Here is a 21,066-nt window from a genome sequence, read left to right on the forward strand (position 1 = left end):
AGACTGGAAGGGGGAGGGAGGGAAGGAGAGTGAAACAGCGATGTGAGAGAGACACACTGACTGTGTCCCTCACTCACCCCTCCGGATTGGGGATGGAACCAGTGATTGGAATCGAACCCATGACCCTCTGGCGCAGGGGCCCATGCCCTAACCACTGAGCCGAGCCGGCGAGGGCTGCCCCCTGGTGGTGACTGTGCAAGGCCGTCCAATGGGCAAGGGCAGGCTCATCACCGAAGGCCGGCAGGTGCACGTGCCACACACACACACACACACACACACACGGCCGGTGCACATGTGCCACACACACACACACACACACACACACACACACACGGCCGGTGCACACGTGCCAACAGGTGGCGCTGCACACCGCTGAGCAGCAGGGAAAGGCAGACCCGGACTGAGACGTCCTTTACAGCGAACAAACAAGCGCCCAGGAAGCACACGCCGATGAGGTGGAGGGAAGTGCCAGCCTTTGTGCACGGCTGGTGGGAATGTGAAATGGCGCAGCCGCCATGTGAAACAGTGTGCAGGCTCCTCAGATAATTAAAAGTGAAATTACCAGCCTGGCCGGTGTGGCTCAGTGGCTGAGTGTTCAACCTGTGAACCGGCAGGAGGCCACAGATCGATTCCCGGTCAGGGCACAGGCCCGGGTTGCGGGCTCCATCCCCAATGTGGGGCGTGCAGGAGGCAGCCGATCCGTGATTCTCTCCCATCATGGATGTGTGTCTCTCTTTTCCCTCTCCCTTCCTCTCTGAAATCATTAAAATATATATATATTTTTAAAAAATGACCACACAGCTCAGCAATTCCACAGCTGGTACACCGACCGCCAAAGGAGCTGAGGACGGGGTCTTACAGAGTCTCTGCACCCTCATGTTCACAGCAGCGCTTCTCACATCAGCTACAACATGGAAGCCACCCAGACAAGCCCAGTTACGCAACACAGATAAGCACAGGCATCCCAATGAGAGGCATCCAAATAAACACAGGAAAAGCTATGTCTATTCACACAGACATCTACACTAATAAAAGCATGATATGCTAATTAGACCGGACAGCCGAACGGCCTTCCGGATGTCCTTCCGGACGCAGCCAGGGCTGTGAGGGCGGAGCCCCTTGCACGAATTTCCTGCCTGGGGCCGGTAGTGATTTTATATAGGTCCCAGGTTCGATTCCAGTCAAGGGCATGTACCTGAGTTGCGGGCACATCCCCAGTAGGGGGTGTGCAAGAGGCAGCTGGTCGATGTTTCTCTCTCATCGACATTTCTAGCTCTCAATCTCTCTCCCTTCCTCTCTGTAAAAAAAATCAATAAAAATATATTTTAAAAAAAAAAATGGGAACCTGAGAGGGTGCACAGGACCCAGCGCCCCTTGGGGAATTTGGGGCGCGGGGCACAGCTGCCTGGGACCCCTGCTTACAGCGCGCTCACACGAGAGCCAGTGACCCCCATTCTTGGTGCACGCGCACACAGGACCCTGATTCTCAGTGAGAAGCCGCACGACAGAGACCCTGACACTGGATTCTCGGTGCAGACACACGGACACTCTCCTGGCAGGCACAGGGGGCTCATTTCCGGCACACGCCAGCGGGGTGGGGCAGGCAGGGTCCCTGGTTCTAAGCGCGCACACGGGACCACACTGAACGCTGGGGACGCTGACCCGGGGCGAGCCTGGTTCAAACGTATAGAAAATACTTATTAACTTTTGGTCGAGAATATGTCTGTATATTTCCAGAAAACAACTCTGAGACCATCTGGATTCCTGCAACAGAGAGGAATTGACAGGAGTGCTCCAGCCATGAAGACAGAAGAGAAATAATTCAGCCGAAACCAGTTTGGCTCAGTAGATAGAGCGTCGGCTTGCGGACTCAAGGGTCCCGGGTTCGATTCCGGTCAAGGGCATGTACCTTGGTTGTGGGCACATCCCCAGTAGGGGATGTGCAAGAGGCAGCTGATCGATGTTTCTCTCTCATCGATGTTTCTAACTCTCTATCCCTCTCTCTTCCTCTCTGTAAAAAATCAATAAAATATATTTAAGAAAAAAAGAAAGAAGAGAAACAATTCAGAGATGAAAGATGCTGACGACGCCTCGCCATACTAGCGGACAGCAGCTGTGTGTCACTGAGGGATGCCCAGGACCAAACCAGAGACGGTCAGACCTGCATCACCACCATTTGTCCACCAACCGGATCTGAAATAGCACGGCTGACATGGACACATAAGGAACTGTTTGACATGGAAATGGGGACTCAGAAAGAACTGTTGGCCCAGAAAGGAACTCACTACAGACTGATTCACTGGCCTCTCAGCATAACCATTATGGCTTGTCTCAGTTTAGGTTCTTACAAGGGTCTTTCTTGGATCACATGATCTCACACATCTAGAGGAAATAATGAACAACATAAACTGATGAACAAAAACTGACCTAGAGACAGAGAAGCAGCGATCAGACTCTCAAACCTCAGAGGGAAGGTAGGGGAGGGTGGGGGTCAGGGGGAGAGATCAACCAAAGGACTTGTGTGCATGCCTATAAGACTAACCGAAAAACAACAGGTTGAAATGACCATCAACCAAAGAAGATGTAACTGAGGCGGGGGGGACAGACGACGGTGACACGGGATCCGAGGTTCTGACTTCACGTTTGTTTGTTTTCTGTTTTTATAAATTGAAGAAGACACAAACAGAAGCATATACTGTGTTCATGGACAGGAAGAATTAACATTGTGTTTTTAAAAATATATATTTTATTAATTTTTTACAGAGAGGAAGAGAAGGGATACAGAGTTAGAAACATCGATGAGAGAGAAACATCGATCAGCTGACTCTTGCACACCCCGCACTGAGGATGTGCCCGCAACCAAGGTCCATGCCCTTGACCGGAATCGAACCTAGGACCCCTCAGTCCACAGACCGACGCTCTACCCACTGAGCCACTCTGGTTTCGGCACACGTTTGTTTGTTAGCATATTTTTATTGCTTTCACAGTGGAAGTGAGAGACAGAAACATCCAGGATGAGAGTCACGGATCGGCTGCCTCCTGCACGCCCCCCACTGGGGATGGAGTTCACAGCTGGGGCACATTCCCAACCGGAATGGAACCGCCACCTCCTGGTTCACAGTCAACACTCAGCCGCTGCGCCACGCCGGCCGGCCGGGCTGGTCTCAGGGCCTCCGATGCTGGCCTGGGCCCCGTGTCCAAAGCCCTCCGGGTGTTTCCAACCCGAGGACCACGCTGAGCACTGTGGTCGGAGGGGGAGCCGGGGAAGAGACGGGCGAGGCGGAGGAGGAGGAGGAGGAGGCGGAGGCGGAGGCGGGGCCCGGCGGGGCCTCCCAGGCATCCGCTCTAACCTGCTGTGCTGCCCACTCGCGTCACGCCCGCCCGTGTCTGCGGCGTCAGCTCCTCCCCGGCTCCACCGCGCGCACGTAGGTGCTCCAGGGCCCGCAGCTCACCGCCGTGACCCGGAGCTGCTCCCGCACAAAGCGCTCCACCCGGCGGGGCCGGTCCCGGCTGGCCGTGTCCCCGTGGCCCAGCTGTCCGTACTTGCCTGCGGGAGACGGGACCCGTGGCCGGCCGCTCCGGGGGCCTTCCCCGGGCCGCCCCCCGCCGGCAGGAACCCGCCCGGGGTGGGCCCCAGCCGGCACCCGCGGCCTCCGCTGTGGTCCAGGAGGCCGGCCTCCGGCCAGCTGCCTCCGGGTCCCCGGGGGCTCCGAGCCCGGGGCCAGGCCACAAGGTGTCTCACAGACGCTGGCTACCTACTCCCCCTGAGACAAACGGCTCTCCAGGAAGGCAGACGGGGCCCTGGCCGGTGCGGCTCAGTGGCTAGGGCGTCAGCCCGCGGACTGAAGCGTCCTGGGTTCGATTCCAGTCAAGGGCACGGACCTCGGTTGCAAGCATCTCCCCGGCCCAGGCCCCGGTCAGGACTCGTGCAGAAGGCAACCAATCCGTATGTTTCTTTCCCATTGATGTTCCTCTCTGTCTTCCCCTCTCTCTCCCACTCTCTAAAAATCAATGGGAAAATGTCTATATCCTATAGAATAAAAACCTAATATGCAAATCTACCAAATGGAGGAATGACTGGTTGCTATGACGTGCACAGACCACCAGGGGGCAGACACTGAAGAAGTGTCCTCCCACATGGGGAGCACCGCCCACCAGAAGCCAGGCTCACGGCTGGCCAGAGCTGCAGCAGAGGCAGGAGCGCAGCAGGCGGGCGTAAGGAGTGAGGGGTCCTGGGCTGCAAGAGGGCCCAGGCCTGGCAAGGGGACCGCCCCCCAGCACTAACTTCATGCACGGGGCCTCTGGTATATACATAAACAGGAAACACTTGGGAAGAAGGAAAAGAAAGGCCGATGGGAAGCAGACAGCGTCTGAGCCTGGCGCCCAGCCTGTTCCAGAGACAGCTCCTCGGCCTGGCCCCGCCCCCGGCGCCCCGCCCCCCGGACTTACCCCAGCCCCAGGTGTACAGCTCCCCGGTCCCTGCAACCGGAAGGGCGGGCGGTCACCGTGCTGCCCGGCTCCGGGGCCGCCAACCGGCCGGCCGGCCCGCAGCCTGACCCCACAACGCCCACCGGGGGACGGACAGAGCACTGCTCCGCGCGGGCTCGGCTTTCTAACCAGCCAACCCCCTCGGCTGGCCCAGGACCTGCCCCTCGGCTGGCCGCCTCCCCCACGCCCCCCACGACCTGCCCCTCCCAGCTCCTGAGCCCAGGCCTCTCGCAGCCGGACGGGGCGGGCGCCGACCGGAGGCCGGGACGGTCTGCGCCTGCAGAGGCCGCCGGCCCAGCCTCCAGAGACCTCTGCAGTCGGGCCGTACGACGGTGGTCTCTCAGGGGACAGCAGCCCCGCGGCCACCAGACGGAGACGGGCGGACTGACACCTGCACGGCCCTCGGGGGGCACTCACGCGTCACCACGGCCGTGTGCCGGGACCCGCAGCTGGCGGCGGCCGCGTCGGCGCCCAGGGGCAGGTCCAGGAGGGCCGGGAAGGGCTGCACGGCAATGAAGGGGGTGGCGGCTGCGTCCTCAGCGGGCCCCTTCAGCCCAGCACCGCCTTCCTTCAGCGCAGGGGCTTGAAGAGGGGAGAGCGAGGAGGGTCGCAGGGGCTGACCCCGGGCCTAACGCGCCCCCAGGAAGCGCGGCCGTGCGCGGGGCGTGGGCATCGGCCTCGCTGCACGCCCTCCCCTGAGGAACGCGGTCCCGTGTGTCCTGGGCCCCCAGGACATCACGTGTCCCTTCCGAGCACCGTGAGCTCTCAGGCCAGCCTGTGGCCAGGAGCCGGGAAGGACGGAGACGTGTGGGAGCCAGGAGCTGAGACTCCCCTGGCCGGGTAGGGTAGCTCAGCTGGTTAGACTCTCAGAGCATCGTCCCCAAACACCGAGGTTAGCAGGTTTGTTCCCTGGCCGAGACAGCGCACACACAAGAATCCACCAATGGCAAAGTGAAACCAGGATGGCGGCGTAGGTAAGCATCTAATCTGCTGCCCCGCACAACAGCTTCAAAACTACAACCAAAAGGCAGAGCGGACATCGTCCAGAACCACAGGAAGGCCGGCTCAGTGGGAATTCTACAGCTAGAAGGAAAGAGGAAAGCTCTCGGAGAATCAGAGGAGCCGCAAAGGACTGAGGTACGGAGACACACGTGCAGAGAGGAAGGGCGGCTGAGTGCCTGGCTGGCTTTCTCTGGCGGGAGGGGGAAGGAAGCCCCCGACTGCACTGAACCCCAGTTCCAAATGCACTGACCCCCAGTTCCGGGCGAGCCTGGGGGAATCTGGACTGTCAGGCAGAAACTCAGGGGAGCCACAGAAGGCAGAGGTTTGGAGGCACGGGTGCAAGGGCAGGGCTGATGGGAAGCCAAGGCTGTCTGCTCAGCCCTGAGACTCCGCCCCATCCAAGCTGAGCACAGAGGCTTTTGCAATTTTGCACGTCTGGTCCTATAAGGCCGTCTCCAATACAGAAGGTCTCCCGGCGTAGACCCAGCTGATACACATAGACATTGACCTAGAGGTCAATTCCTCCCAGTGATACCAACAACAATCAATGCTTAACTACACCAAGGCTGTACACACAGACCACAAAGGGCTGCACCAAGAGTGTCCACCTCGCCGAAACCGGTTTGGCTCAGTGGATAGAGCATCGGTCTGCGGTCTGAAAGGTCCCGGGTTTGATTCCAGTCAAGGGCATGTACCTTGGTTGCGGGCACATCCCCGGTAGGGGTTATGCAGGAGGCAGCTGGTCAATGTTTCTCTCTCATCAACGTTTCTAGCTCTCTATCTCTCTCCCTTCCTCTCTGTAAAAAATCAATAAAATATATATATTTTTTAAAAAGGGTGTCCACCTCAGGTGACTGGGGAGGCTGACCCACTGGGCCTTAGAGGACACCTACCCACCTTAGCAACTCATTGAAGCAGCAAGAATGCAGAGACAAAGTAACAGATCACAAACGAAAGAAATGGAGGAAAACAAACGACTGGATATAGAGTTCAAAACCACAGTTATAAGGTTTTTCAATAATTTCCTAGAAAAGGCCAATAAATTTAGTGAGACCCTCAAGGACATGAAAAAGGATCAACTAGAAATTAAACATACACTGACTGAAATAAAAAATATTATACAGAGACCCAACAGCAGACTAGAGGAACACAAGAATCGAGTCAGCCGGCACCGGTTTGGCTCAATGGATAGAGCATCGGCCTGCAGACTGAAAGGTCCTGGGTTCGATTCCGGTCAAGGGCATGTACCTTGGTTGCGGGCACATCCCCCATGGGGGTGTGCAAGAGGCAGCTGGTCGATGATTCTCTCTCATCGATGTTTCTAACTCTCTATCCCTCTCTCTTCCTCTCTGTGAAAAATCAATAAAATATATTAAAAAAAAAAAAAAAAAAAGAATCGAGTCAAAGATTTGAAATACAAAGAAGCAAAAACACTCAACCAGAGAAGAAAAAAGAAAAAAGTTGAAGATAGTGTAAGAAGCCTCTGGGACAACTTCAAGCGTACCAACGTCCGAATTGTGTGGGTGCCAGAAGAAGAGAAAGAGCAAGACACTAAAAACCTATTTGAAGAAATAATGACTGAAAACTTCCCCCACTTGGTGAAAGAAATAGACTTACAAGTCTAGGAAGCGCACAAAACCCCAAACAAAAGGAATCCAAAGAGGACCACACCAAGACACATCATAATTAAAATGCCAAGAGCAAAAGACAAAGAGAGAATCTTACAAGCAGCAAGCCAAAAACAGTTAACTACCTACAAGTGAACACCCATACGACTGACAGCTGATTTCTCAACAAGCGAGCCCAAAAATCAAGTGAATTAAAAATCCGAGGAACAGAATAAACTGGTGAATATAATAAAACTAGGGGCATATAAAGGGAGTGGACTGATAATTCTCAGGGGGAAAAGGGGTATGGGGGTGCAGGAAGGGACTGGACAAAAATCGCACACCTATGCATGAGGACAGTGGGGGAGGTAAGGGCAGAGGGTGCGGTGGGAACCGGGAGGAGGGGAGCTATGGAGGGAAAAGGAGGAACTATTGTAATAATCTGAACAATAAAGATTTATTAAATTTTTTTAAAAAATCAACCAATGGGGGAAAAAAAAAAAAATCAGCCAAGAGCCCAGCTAGTGTGACTCATGATTGAGCATCACCTATGAAGGGTTCAATTCCCGATCAGGGCACATACCCAGGTTGTGGGCTTGATTCCCAGTAGGGAGCATGTGGGAGGCAGCCGACCAATGATGATTCTCTCATTGGTATTTCTATCTCTCCCTCTCCCCTCCTCTGAAATCAATAAAAACTTATTTAAAAAAAAAAAAAAAGAATCCATCAATAAATGCATAAGTAAACAGAACAAAACGATGTTTCTCTCCCCCTTCCTCTCCTCTAAAATCAATCAATCAATCAATCAATCATTAAAAAAAAAAAAATAGCTGAGACTCACCTTCCCCTGCCTCTGTCTGTCTGTCCTCCGCCAGGCCCCTGGCGGGCAGGGCCAGCTGCCCCGACTCGTTCCAGCCCCAGACGTAGATGTCGCCGGTCTCTGAGGGAGAATGGGGGCCGGTTAGACAGGCTGTGGATCCCTCCGCCGCCTCAGCCCCTCGCATCTCTCCACACACCCCTCCCCCCGCTAGCATTCTGGGACGACTGAGGCCAGCCCTGCCCCAGTCAGCAGCCCAGGACCCGCAGTGTCTATCTTTTTTTATTTGAAATATTTTTTTTTTTATTAATTTACAGAAACAGCCATGATGAGAATCATGGATCGGCTGCCTCCTGCACGCCCCCTAGTGGGGATCGAGCCCGCAACACGGGCATGTGCCCTTGGCCGGAATCGAACCTGGGACCCTTCAGTCCCCAGGCCAACACTCTATCCACTAGCCCAGTGGTCGGCAAACTCATTCGTCCACAGAGCCAAATGGCAACAGCACGACGATTGAAATTTCTTTGGAGAGCCACATTTTTAAAATGTAAAGGTCTTCTAACGCCACTTCTTCAAAACAGACTCGCCCAGGCCGTGGTATTTTGTGGAAGAGCCGCACTCAAGGGGCCAAAGAGCCGCATGTGGCTCGAGAGCCGCAGTTTGCCGACCACTGCTCTAGGGCAACAGCTTGTCTTAACAGGGTCCCTTCCCCTAAAGTGCCTGCAGGTGACACTGTTCTTTCTTCTTTATTTTTTTATTTTTCAATTTTGTTAATCCTCACCTCCATTGGTTTTTTTTTTGTTTTTGTTTTTTGTTTTTTTTAAATATATTTTATTGATTTTGTACAGAGAGGGAGAGAGATAGAGTTAGAAACATCGATGAGAGAGACTCATCGATCAGTTGCCTCTTGCACACCCCCCACTGGGGATGTGCCCGCAACCAAGGTACGTGCCCTTGACCGGAATCGAACCCAGGTCCCTTCAGTCCCCAAGCCGACGCTCTATCCATTGAGCTAAACCGGTCCCGGCACCTCCATTGGTTTTTATTTTTATTATTATTGTTGTTGTTAATCTTCACCCAAGAATATTTTTCCATTTAATCTTTTTTTTAAATTACTGTACTCTTTTTTTTTTTTTTTTTTTACCGAGAGAAAGGGAGAGAGACAGAGAGCTAGAAACATCGATGAGAAAAAAATCACTGATCGGCTGCCTCCTGCACACCCCACACCGGGGATGGTGTTCGAGCCCACAACCAGGGTAGGTATGTGCCGGGACAGGGAAATCTAATCTAATCATGACCTCCTGGTTCACAGGTCGGCACTCAACCACTGAGCCACACCAGCCGGGCACCCTGAGGGGGCGTTTCAGAAAGACAGCCCCAGCTGGAGGCGGCCGGACAGGGTGGTGACACCCCGACAGAAGCCGCAAGTGGGAGCGGGCGACGGCGGTGGCCCAGGAGCTCAGTTCGAGAGGCTCTGGGGTCATTAATGACCGAGCCGACTGACGTGGGGTGGGGTGGGCTGGCAGGGAGGACTGGCCGGGCCCCCCAAAACCCTGGGAGAGGAGGACGCGGGATGAGCCTGCAGGGAGCACTGGCTGGGCCCCCCAAAACCTGGGAGAGGAGGACGCAGGATGAGCCTGCAGGGAGCACTGGCTGGGCCCCCCAAAACCTGGAGAGGAGGGTGTGGGATGAGCCTGCAGGGAGGACTGGCTGGGCCCCCCAAAACCTGGAGAGGAGGGTGTGGGATGAGCCTGCAGGGAGGACTGGCTGGGCCCCCCAAAACCTGGGGGAGGAGGAGGCGGGATGAGCCTGCAGGGAGCACTGGCTGGGCCCCCCAAAACCTGGGAGAGGAGGGTGTGGGATGAGCCTGCAGGGAGGACTGGCGGCCCCCCCAAACCCCCAGCACCCGGTCACTCACCGCCCACACACACGGAGTGCCAGCCGCCCGCGGCCACGGCGGCCACGCGCAGGCCCTGCAGCGCCTCCAGCAGCCGGGGCGCCGGCTCCGCCTCCAGCGTCCCGTGGCCGAGCTGCCCGTGCCTGCGCGAGGGGCCCGTCAGCGCCGCCGCCCGGGTCCCCCGCCCCGCCCCGCCAGGCCCGCGGCCACTCACCTGCCGCCGCCCCAGGACAGCACCTGGCCCGCCGCGTCCAGCAGCAGCGCGTGCTCCGCGCCCAGCGCCAGCCGCCGCGCCCGCAGCGCCGGGCACAGGGGCCGGCAGAGCGGCGGCCGCGGGCTCAGGTGGGCGCGCGCGCCCGGCAGCAGCGGCAGCGGCGCGGCCCGGGTCTCACAGGCCGCCCCGTCGTCTTCCCGCCCGGCCTCCTCCGGCCCCGCGGGCCGGGCCCACAGGGGCTCCCCGCGCAGCGCCGCGCCGGGCGCCCAGGCCTGCAGCTCGGCCCCGGGCCCGGGCCCCCCCGGCCCGTCGCGCAGCACCGCGAGCAGCGTCTCCGAGGCCCACGCGTCCCGGCAGCCGTCCGCCGCGCCCCGCGCCGAGCCCGACAGCAGCAGCCGGCCGGCACCTGAGGGAAGGGCGGGCTGAGGGGGCGGGGACACGTGCGGGGGCGGGGCCTGGAGGGAGGGGCTAGACCTGGAGGAGAGCGGATTGGCTGAACTGGGCCGACGTCAGCGCCCGGACAGGTAAGGAGGCGGGGACACGTGCAGGGGCGGGGCCTGAGGGAGGAAGCGGGGCCTGGAGAGGAGCAGGGGGCGGGGCCTGGACGGAGGGGCGGGGCCGAGAGAGGAACGGATTGGACAGGAGGCGGGGATACATGATGGGGGCGGGGCCAGGAGGGAGGGGGCGGGGCCTGGAGGAGAGCAGGTGAACAGGAGGCGGGGAAACGTACAGCGGCGGGGCCTTTAGGGGGCGGGGCCTTGAAGGGGCCGGGTTGGACAGGAGGCGGGGACACAGCGGGGGCGGGGCCTGACGTGTGGGCGGGCGGGGCCGGAGTCGGAGTGGGCGGGGCCTGGAGGGGGCAGGCCGGGAAAGGGACGGGGCGCTCACGGCTCACGATGGCGGTGTAGCTCCAGGCGGCGCTCACGCTGCCGATGTCGCAGATGTCGGTCCCCGCGTCCGGCACGCGCAGCGGCTCGGGGCTGAGCACCTGGCGCCCGCGGCCCGAGCCCAGCGCCTGCCCGAAGCCGCAGAAACCGAAGCCGAACCAGGACCCGGGGCGCTCCTCGGCCATGCCCGCGGGCGCCCTCTGCTGGCCGCCACCCGGTTGGGCAGGCGCCGGGACTGGAACCTCGCTCGCAGGCGGCCCTTGGCTGGACCTGTGAGAGGGGAGAGCACCACCCCCCTGACCACAGAGCGGGACGGCGGCCATTCCACACGTCCGCGGAGCCGAGCCTCGGCTCAGGTCCCACCAGGCTCAGGAGGACTCTGAGCTGCGTGGAGTGGGGCCGTGTCCCTGTCCTCCCTTTTGGCTCAAGCAAGCTCAGCGTCCCACAAAGTGGGCCCACGGGCTTTAAGCGCCCTCTTCCTCGGGCCTTGGACCAGGATCTGAGCTGTAAGCCACAGGGAGACAGTCAGTCCTCCCCTCCTCCCTCCCCCCTCAATCCCGGGGTTCACATGTTCGCTTCTGCAGCTGGCAGGGCCTGTGTCCTCAGCTATGCTTAAGCTCTCTGGGCTCAATTCCGTTTCTTTGGTTTGGCAAAGGCGGAGGTGGAGGGGGGAGGGGATATTTGTACCCCTTTTGTGGACTGGATGCAAATAAAGGGTTCGAGGGCTGCCACAACCATTCCATCCAGTCCTTCGAATAGATTGAAATGACCGGGTGCTTGTAGGGTTTCCAGGGACATCTATAAGCACATTCTCAACTGGACTCCATCTAGTCTTTTATTCATTCCGCACCCATGTATTGATCCTTTTACTCTGGCCCAAGAGGGACGGCTGTCTGTCCCAAGGAGCCCACACATCGGTGGAGAAGACAGGCATCCAGGGTTTACAGCAGCACCCCGCTTTCTCCGTGCAGCGTGATCAGAACTTTAGGATCGGATCCTGGGTCTCCCCTAAGACCAAAGCTCCTAGCCTCGGACCTGGGTCCCTAACCCCTTCCGGGTCCACCCCAGCGCACGGGATGACTAATCTTGACCCGGTGCCCTCCATCCCCTCAGGCAGCCCCCCCGGGGGGCAGAATCCAGGGCGGGGGGCGGGGCGCGGGGGGCACCCAGGAAGGGGTCACCTGCGCAGGGCCTGCGGACCGCGCAGGGGGGGCGGCTTGGAAAGCCCGCGCCGGGCGAGGCGCCCATTGGCTGTCGCACGGCTGTGACGTCAGCGCCCGGGCGGTGCTCACCTCGGTGCCTGCGGTCGGTCCCAAGCTGCTAAGTGGACGAACCTCCGGTGGGCGTGGGTCCCGGCCGCCGCGGAGCACAGACTAGAAGCCCAGGGGGCTCCCTAAGGACCGGAAGATGAAAGGGTGGCGAGCAGCGACCCGAGGGAGAGAGCACCCCACCGCCCAGGCTCCCTCACGCCGGCTGGACTGCTGCCCGACCGGAAGCAGCTGCAGTAGGCGGGCGCCTCCGCCGCCAAACCTCCCATTGGCCCCGGGACCTGTCATCTATCCCGACGAGCCAATGAGCTTCGGCTGGGCGTGGCCCGCCGGCCCTGGCGCGGGCCCGAGCCCCAGCACTGAGCGTGGGAACTGAGTCAAGGCCAGCATCCGGGAGTCTGTACCCCAAACCCATCCCTTTGTTTATTGGTTCGATTCCAGGCTTAGCCCCTGAGCCTCCAACGGGATTAAGCAGCGACCCACTGGCCCGGGATGGGGAATCCATGGGGTTCCTTGGAGAGTGGCTCCCGCGGGCCACCGGGCCCACCAGCTCCTGCTCCAGAGCCGGACGCGCAGCCGGCCTTCCTCCAGGCCACGGACAGGGCACACGCTTGAGTTCCACACGCTTTTATTTGGGGCGGGCAGTCCTGCTAGCGGCTCGGTGATGCTCGCTGCCTGTGAGGATGTGCCGCTGGCTGTGGGAGCCCTGGCTGGGTGAGCAGAGCCCCCCAGTCTGTGCCAGTGTCTGCGTGAGGCTGGAGGTAGTGCTGGTGCAGCAGGGCTGTGGAGTGTGGCCCCTGACTCAGGACAGAGGGCTTCAGAGGGCAGCCCAGCCCCCCTGGCCACGGCTGCTGTGCTGGTCCCCTGGCTGCTGGTCCCCTGGGCTGAAGCGCGGTGGTGCCCACAGCCCCTCACTCCCCGTCCTGGTTGGGCTTGATGAGCCCGTATTCCACGGCTTTCCCCAGGCACGCTGCGGCCGCCTTGGAGACGGGGCCCTCGGCGCCCTTGGCCAGCACGGACAGGATCTCCAGCACCTCGCTCTCCATCAGGGCGGCGGCCGCCTCCCGCGAGGCCTCCACCATGTTCTGCACCACCGCGGCGCCCCGGTGCTGCAGCTCCTGGCTGGGGCTCAGGAGCAGGGCCTGCAGGATCTCCAGCCAGTGCGTGGTCTGCGGGGGACAGTCGGGTGAGCTCGGAGCCACAGGCAGTGCCCGCCTCCCCCCCACCCCCCAGGAGAGGCACTGACCACCCGGGGGATGCGGCTGCACAGGGAGGGCCGCAGGGCGGTGAGCATGGCCAGGCCCCCGGCCGCCGCCCGCCGCAGTAGCTCGTCCTCCTCCCCGCTGTACAGCACCAGGAGCTTCAGGCGGTCGTTGCCCTCGGCCTCGAAGAGGTCCTGCACCTGCGGCCAGAACAGGGCGGGCGGGGGGGGGGGGGGGGGCGGTGATGCCCGCTCAGCACGGGCCCGTCTGCACCCGTCCCTGCCCCCGCGCCCGCCCGGGGCGCGCCTCACCTCCTTGCTCATGGCCAGGTTGCACATGCACTCCGTGGCCGCGCGGCGGATCAGCTCGTGGTCCTCAAACATGTAGCCCTCGATCATGGGCACGGCCTTCTCCTTCAGGATCTTCTGCCTGCGGGGCGGAGGGCGGGCGGGTTGGGGTGTCCCCATTGCCATCCGGGCTTCCCCGGGCCGTGTCCACGGGCCCTCTGGCACCAGGTGTGAACGGCAGTGGCTTACCACCGTCTCACCAGGCCTGGGACCGTGGGAAAGCCTCTGGATGAGGAGTCCGGGGCCAAGGGTGGGGGTGATGGCGCTACTGGCACGGCCATGGAGCCCCAGCCCGGACCTGGCCCTCGGGCTGTCTGACCTCAGCTTCCCCACGCCCCCTGCTGGTGTGACTGGCATGGCTACTTTGCGGAAGAGAAAACCAAGGCTGTGGAGCAAGCCGTGCTTAAGTAATAACGGCTGATACGTATCCACCCGGCACACACATCGCTGGGAGCCAGGCACCTTCGTTGTTAAGAGCTTTTAGATGTTCTTTCTCATTGGATCCTTTTCACCACGATTCGACGAGGCAGGCACTACAACCATCCCGTTTCACAGAGGGGAAACCGAGGCATGGGGTGATTAAGTAACTTGGGTGAGGTTACACGCCAGTAACCAGAGAAACCAGAATTCGAACCCAGGCAGTTGACTCTGGAGCCTGCAGTTATGGCCAATACCCTTTTTTTTTTTTTCTTCTTCTTTTCATTAATCCTCACCCAAAGATATTGTGGGGTTTCTTTTAGAGAGAGTGGGAAGGAGAGGGAGAAACAGAGAGAGAAACATCGATGTAAGAGAGACACATCGACTGTTTGCCTCCCACACATGCCCTGACTGGGGCTGGGGAACAAGCCTGCAACTGAGGTATGTGCCCTTGATCGGAATCAAACCCCGGGCAGGACCCTCCGGGCTGCAGGCTGACACTCCATCCGCTGAACCCAACAGGCCAGGCCACGGCCAAGAACCCTGACCTCATGGAACTATCCCCTCAGCTGCATGGAAGAGGGCTCTCACATACAAGGACAAAGACTGCTTTCCAGTCCTGACCGGTGTGGCTCAATGGATAGAGCGTCGGCCTGCAGACTGAAAGGTCTCAGATTCGATTCCGGTCAAGGGCATGTACCTTGGTTGCGGGCACATCCCCAGAAGGAGGCAGCAGATCAATGTTTCTCTCATTGATGTTTCTAACTCTCTATTCCTCTCCCTTCCTCTCTGTAAAAAAAAAAAAAAAAAAAAAAAATCAATAAAATGACAAATAAAAAGACTGCTTTCCAAACGGCGAGGTGCTTCCCTGAGCCCTGAAGCCCCGCCCAGGCCTGCACCCCGAGGAGCCAGCCCCCCTTACCGCAGCCTCTCGCTGATCCCCGCCAGGTTGGTGAGAGCCATGAGCGCCTCGAAGTTCTGCAGGCCTGAGCAGTTGAGGTGCAGCAAGGACACAAGGGGCCGGACCACCTCATAGACCTGCGACGTGGCCCCCGCTGTCAGGGCTTCCGGCCCAGCCCCCGCCAGCCCACGGACCCCCCCCCGCCCCACTTCCTGTGGGTCCTGAGGAGCCGCCACCACGGGTCAGAGGCCGCCAGGGCCCAGCGAGGGGAGGAAAGGGAGGAGGGCCGGGCCGGGAGGAGGACACGAACCCGCTCTCCAGGGAAGGTCATCTCGGGGTTGGAGGTGATGGTGAGCTTGGCGAGGGCCTGGGCCGCCTTCGTCTGCCCCACGTCCGTGCCCTCCAGGGCCAGCGGGAGCAGAGCCTGCGGGGACAGGCCCTCGGGGGTCACGGCGAGCCCGGGGTCTGCGCGCCATCACTGTTCTCCCCGCCCCCTCCCCACTCTGCACCCCACCAAGGCTTGCCGATCACGGGGCTCAGACCCTCGTCCATCGCCTCTGAGGTCCCATTAGGTCACCCAGCACTTCCTGAAACATCATTTGAGGGCTGGACATGGCTGTGCCGGGCAGGGGGCTAAGGAGGTCCAGGACACACAGGGAAAAGCTAACCCAGCATCTTAACAGGAGACCCAGCCCCTTAGCATCACCCACTCAGCAGCAGGACCCCTCCCCCCCCCCCCCAGTTTATAATGCTCTTTTTTTTAATTTCTGAGAAAAAGGGAGAGGGGGAGAGAGAAAGAAACATCAATGATGAGAGAATCACTGATCGGCTGCCTCCTGCACGCCCCCTGCTGGGGACCGAGCCCGCAACCCGGGGGCACGTGCCCTTGACGGGAATCAAACCCCGGACCCTTCAGTCTGCAGGCCGACGCTCTGTCCACTGAGCCGGGCTGGCCAGGGCCCGTTATAATGCCTTTTGCTCCACATCTGACACTGACCAGGAGTCAGGCTTTGCAGGGGAGACCCGGGAGGGAGGGAGGGAGGGAGGGCGGGCGGCTCACCTTGCCCCCGCCCTGGGCCACCACCGTGCCGCGGTCCTCCGCCTCCTCCACCAGAGCCAGGAAGACCCTGCGGGGAGAAGGCGGCGGTGGGGGGGCGGGCTCAGGGGAGGGGCGGCCGCACAGCGCCCCTGCCCCAGAGGCCACGGCCCCGGGGGCCCCGGGCCCCGCTCCCTGGGCCGGCGCCGCTCACCTGGACAGCAGCTCCCGGCAGGAGCTGGTCATCACGGGGCTCTCGGTCTTCACCATGCACGTCATGGCGGACACCACGCCCGCGGCCAGCAGCTTCTTCACCCGCGCCCGCACGAAGCTGGGCTTGTCCTGCGGGAGGAGGCGGCTCGTTAGCAGGGAGAGGGGACCTCACAGCATGGGTGGATGAGCATGCAAAGGGGAGAAGCCCCCTAAGGAGAGGCTGGCCGGCTGCGGGTGCCCCGGGTCCCCCAGCTCCTCCCGGCCTCACCTTGGGGTGCTGTTCGGGCACGTGCTGCTTGGCGTACTTGGCCAGCTCCACCATCTTGGGGTCGGGCTCCTCGTAGTCGTAGCTGTTGGTGCAGTTCACCAGCGCCGAGGCCACGGCGAAGAGCACCGAGCGCTCCTCGGACTGCGGGGGGAGCGGGGCGGGGGAGAGGGCAGAGTGGCGCTGACACCAGTGCCGCCCGCGCCCAGGACCCCAGCTCGGGCCCTGGCTGTGCCGCGTGGGCACCAGCAGAATCTGGGGACGTGCCCAGGCCCAGCCTGGCTCCAGACTGGGAGCTCCAGCACGTGACCCCAACTCCTCTGGAGTGATCATCATTTCCACACCGTGGGGCGGCCAGTATGTCCACGCCACACAGCGGGACCACTCCGAACTCCACACAGTGTGACCACTCCAAACTCCATACAGTGGGACCACTCCGGACGCCACGCAGTGTGACCACTCTGGGCGCCACGCAGCGGGACCACTCCGGACGCCACACAGCGGGACCACTCCGGACGGCACACAGTGGGACAACTCAGATACCACGCAGCGGGACCACTCCGGACGCCACACAGCGGGACCACTCCGGACGCCACACAGCGGGACCACTCCGGACGGCACACAGTGGGACAACTCAGATACCACGCAGCGGGACCACTCCGGACGCCATGCAGTGGGACCACTCCGGACGCCACACAGCGGGACCACTCCGGACGGCACACAGTGGGACAACTCAGATACCACGCAGTGGGACCACTCCGGACGCCATGCAGTGGGACCACTCCGGACGCCACACAGCGGGACCACTCGGCTGCAGCCCTCCCTCCCTGGGCCACGAGCGCCGGGAGGCCTGCTGGCGCCCGGTGACCAGGAGCCGGGCTACCTGGCTGAGCTGGAACAGAGCCTTCAGGGCCGCCTTGTCCTCCACGAACTCCTCCTTCACGTCGGCGTCAAAGGTGAGGTAGGCCAGGCCCTCCACGGCCCAGCGCCGCGTGCCCGCGTCCATCTGGTCGTTGCACAGCCACCTGGGGGGGGGGACAGGCCAGGCCAGGGACAGCCGTCAGACAACCGGGATGGGAGGGAGGGGACGCCAGGGGCTGGGCACCTGCTCAAGACAGGAGGCAGCCGAAACCGGTGTGGCTCAGCGGTAGAGCATCAGCCTGCGGACCGAAAGGTCCCGGGTTCGATTCTGGTCAAGGGCATGTACCTTGGCTGCGGGCACATCCCCAGTAGGGGGTGTGCAAGAGGCAGCTGATCGATGATTCTCTCTCATCGATGTTTCTAACTCTCTATCCCTCTCTCTTCCTCTCTGTAAAAAATCAATAAAATATATTAAAAAAAAAAAAAAAAAAGGCCGGAAGCAGCTCACAGGGCAAAACCAGGGGGTCCCCGGGGGAGACCCCACCCCCTCCCAGGCCCCTCCTGAGGGCAGGCCAGGAGGCGGGGCCGCAGACACGCCGAGCCACTCACTTGCGACACTGCTTGGCCAGCTTAAGGGTGGAGCCTTCGGCAAACTGCTTCATGCTGAAGTCCGTCCCTCCGGCCGAGCCGAGCTTGCAGAGCCCCTGGAGGGAGAGAGGCAAGGGCCGGTGGGCCTCTGGGGGACGGAGGCAGAGCTGGGCAGCTGCACCCCCCGGGGTGGGCCGGCCCTGGGCTCTCGGAGGCCATGCCCCCCACCAGGCCGCCCCCTGGGGCATCTGGCAGCAGGCGGTGGGACTGGGCGGCCACAGGACACACACCTGGGTAGAGAGAGGCGGACACAGTGGCCGCCATGCTGCTCTGGGCCCTCGGGGAGGAGGCAGGGCCCGTGCCTCCGGCCTGACACGCCCTGCAGATCCCCTAGCGCACGTGTCAAACACAAGGCCCGCGGGCCAAATCCAGCCCGCCAGGCCTTGCAATGTGGCCCGCACCGCGCTGTCATCACTGCACTCCACTGTCAGTTTATGACATTGTCAGTTTATGACTGTTCAGTAAACCATTCGGCCCGCGATTTAGGCTGGATTTTAGATTTTGGCCCCTTCTCTGATTGAGTTCGACACCCCTAGGGCCTAGCGGGAGCTGGGGCTGCACCCCGAGACGCCAGCGGGGGGCTGGGTGAGGGACACCCTGCCCGGCGGCCCCGGCTCACCACCAGCGCCCGGATGCGGATGCTGTCCTTGTCGCTGCGCTTGTACAGGTCCTTGAGCAGCGCGACGCCGTTGGCCGTGATGAAGGAGGCGCGCTTGGCCTTGCCGGCCGCGTGGATCAGCGCCTCCACGGCCACCAGCTGCTCCTCCTCCCGCTCCGAGGCGCACAGGGCGATCACGCTCTCCATCACGCCGCCCAGCTCCAGCGCCCGGTTGCCCGCGTCGCAGGGGCCCTGCAGGAGGCAGCTCACCGTCTGGATGGCCCGCAGCTTCCCGGCCAGCCCGTGGTCCTCGAACCAGCTCCTGCGGGCACAGGGCGGCCGTCACACCTCCCTCCCTTCCGCCGTGGCAGGGACGATGGCCATTTCCCGCCTTCTGCCCTCGCCGCCTGCCTGTCTCCTGTGCCCAGTGAGATCTGAAACTGTCCCTCTTTCTTTCTTTCTTTCTTTCTTTCTTTCTTTTTTTTAAATATATATTTTATTGATTTTTTTTACAGAGAGGAAGGGAGAGAGATAGAGAGCTAGAAACGTCAATGAGAGAGAAACATCCATTAGCTGCCTCCTGCACACCCCCTACCGGGGATGTGCCCGCAACCAACATACATGCCCTTGACCGGAATGGAACCCGGGACCTTTCAGTCCGCCGGCCGACGCTCTACAGCTGAGCCAAACCGGTTTTGGCTGAAACTGTCCCTCTGTCATCATCTGTCCAGAGTCTTCTCAGCTGTAAGCTCCTTAAGAGCAGGACAGCCCTAACCGTTCGGCTCAGTGGGTAGAGACTCGGTCTAGATTGTCCTAGGTTTGATCCCGGCCGAGGGCACAGGCCCGGGTTCCCGGCTCCATCCACATTGAGGGGCGTGCAGGGGGCAGCCGATCCATGAGTCTCTCTCACCATGGATGTTTCTCTCTCTCTCTCTCCCTCTGCCTTCTCTCTGACATCAATACAAACATATTTTTTCTTTTTCTTCTTCTTCTTTTTTTACTTTAATATATTTTATTGACTTTTTACAGAGAGGAAGGGAGAGAGACAGAGAGCTAGAAACATCGATTCAGCTGCCTCCTGCACACCCCCTACCGGGGATGTGCCCGCAACCAAGGCACATGCCCCTTGATCGGAATTGAACCTGGGACCCTTCAAATCCGCAGGCCGACACTCTATCCACTGAGCCAATCTGGCTAGGGCCAAATATATTTTTCTTAATTATTAAAAAAAAAAGAGAGAGAGAGAGCCAAAACCGGTTTGGCTCAGTGGACAGAGCGTCGGTCTGCGGACTGAAAGGTCCTGGGTTCGATTCCGGTCAAGGGCACGTACCTTGGTTGCGGGCACATCGCCAATGGGGGGTGTGCAGGAGGCAGCTGGTCGATGTATCTCTCTCATTGACGTTTCTAACTATCTCTTCTCTCAATTCCTCTCTGTGTAAAATCAATAAAATATATTAAAAAAAAAAAAAGAGAGAGAGAGAGAGAGAGAGAGAGAGAGAGAGAGAGAGAGAGAGGGAGGGAGAACTGGCACGCGGCACTGCTGTGTTCAGGGAGACACAGCGAGTGCCCAGTGAACGCTGAGTCCGGGCGTGAGGCGGCATCGCAGAGAACTGAGAGAGAGGGTCCCCGTGGGGCCTCCCCAAGCCGCTGCCCGAGTGGAAAGCCTTTCATTGGCCCCATCCCTCTCCGCCCCCCGGGGAGCCAGGGCCGGGCCGGGCCAGGCCGGGGACAGGGCGCCTCGCCCGCCCGCTCGCTCACCTGATGTAGTTCTCGCACAGGCGGTGGAAGTTCTCTCTCTCGGCGTCGCACTTGAGGTCGTCGAAGAGCTTGCTGAGCAGGATGGAGGCGCTCATGCGGCTGTTGGCGGTCACTGCCAGCTCCCCGGGCAGCTCCTGCAGGGCGCCCCCCACCGCCAGGATCTTCTTCAGACCTGAGAAGACACCCCGGGTATTTTATTTTATTTTTTTAAAATATATTTTATTGATTTTTCTTACAGAGAGGAAGGGAGAGGGATAGAGAGCTAGAAACATCGATGAGAGAGAATCATCGATCAGCTGCCTCCTGCACACCTCCCACTGGGGATGTGCCCGCAACCAAGGTACATGCCCCTGACCGGAATCGAACCTGGGAGACCCTTCAGTCCGCAGGCAGACGCTCTAGCCACTGAGCCAAACCAGTTTCGGCTAAAATACATGTATATTAAAAATTATTAGCCAAGACTGGTTTGGCTCAATGGATAGAGCGTCAGCTTGGGGACTGAAGGGACCCGGGTTCGATTCCGGTCAAGGGCATGTACTTCGGTTGCGGGCACATCCCCAGTAAGGGGTGTGCAAGAGGCAGCTGGTCGATGACTCTCTCTCATTGATGTTTCTAGCTATCTCTCTCCCTTCCTCTCTGT

The 21,066-nt window shown here is 60.3% G+C and overlaps 2 protein-coding genes across 4 annotated transcripts in view; both read right to left on the minus strand.

The window, feature by feature from the left end:
• RCCD1 (RCC1 domain containing 1) overlaps positions 1-12,451 on the minus strand; it is a 62,163-nt gene extending 49,712 nt beyond the window's left edge. Inside the window, exons 1-8 of one of the 2 annotated variants that reach the window (XR_014793640.1) lie at positions 12,205-12,451; positions 10,914-11,182; positions 10,026-10,431; positions 9,833-9,954; positions 7,939-8,037; positions 4,906-5,070; positions 4,450-4,479; positions 2,951-3,547 (exon numbers count right to left, since the gene is read on the minus strand). Coding sequence is in view for 1 of the 2 variants with exons in the window: in XM_084869246.1 (XP_084725372.1) it covers positions 3,396-3,547; positions 4,450-4,479; positions 4,906-5,070; positions 7,939-8,037; positions 9,833-9,954; positions 10,026-10,431; positions 10,914-11,097 (1,158 nt within the window). In the remaining variant the exon portion in view is untranslated. Of the gene's footprint in view, positions 1-2,723; positions 3,548-4,449; positions 4,480-4,905; positions 5,071-7,938; positions 8,038-9,832; positions 9,955-10,025; positions 10,432-10,913; positions 11,183-12,204 lie in introns of those variants that run through there. The other variant, XM_084869246.1, reaches the window with a different exon arrangement.
• A 130-nt stretch (positions 12,452-12,581) lies between these two features.
• The window catches only part of UNC45A (unc-45 myosin chaperone A), an 18,183-nt gene continuing 9,698 nt past the window's right edge, over positions 12,582-21,066 (minus strand). For both annotated transcript variants that reach the window (XM_084869073.1, XM_084869074.1), the window contains exons 9-20: positions 20,427-20,598; positions 18,690-18,990; positions 18,032-18,126; positions 17,445-17,586; positions 16,565-16,705; positions 16,298-16,425; positions 16,108-16,174; positions 15,358-15,471; positions 15,069-15,184; positions 13,694-13,811; positions 13,427-13,582; positions 12,582-13,349 (exon numbers count right to left, since the gene is read on the minus strand). In XM_084869073.1, the coding sequence (XP_084725199.1) occupies positions 13,092-13,349; positions 13,427-13,582; positions 13,694-13,811; positions 15,069-15,184; positions 15,358-15,471; positions 16,108-16,174; positions 16,298-16,425; positions 16,565-16,705; positions 17,445-17,586; positions 18,032-18,126; positions 18,690-18,990; positions 20,427-20,598 (1,808 nt within the window). In that variant the 3' untranslated portion in view covers positions 12,582-13,091. The remainder of the gene's footprint in view (positions 13,350-13,426; positions 13,583-13,693; positions 13,812-15,068; positions 15,185-15,357; positions 15,472-16,107; positions 16,175-16,297; positions 16,426-16,564; positions 16,706-17,444; positions 17,587-18,031; positions 18,127-18,689; positions 18,991-20,426; positions 20,599-21,066) is intronic.

Source organism: Pipistrellus hanaki, assembly GCF_964339955.1.
Source record: "Pipistrellus hanaki genome assembly, chromosome: 21".
NCBI lineage: Eukaryota > Metazoa > Chordata > Mammalia > Chiroptera > Vespertilionidae > Pipistrellus > Pipistrellus hanaki.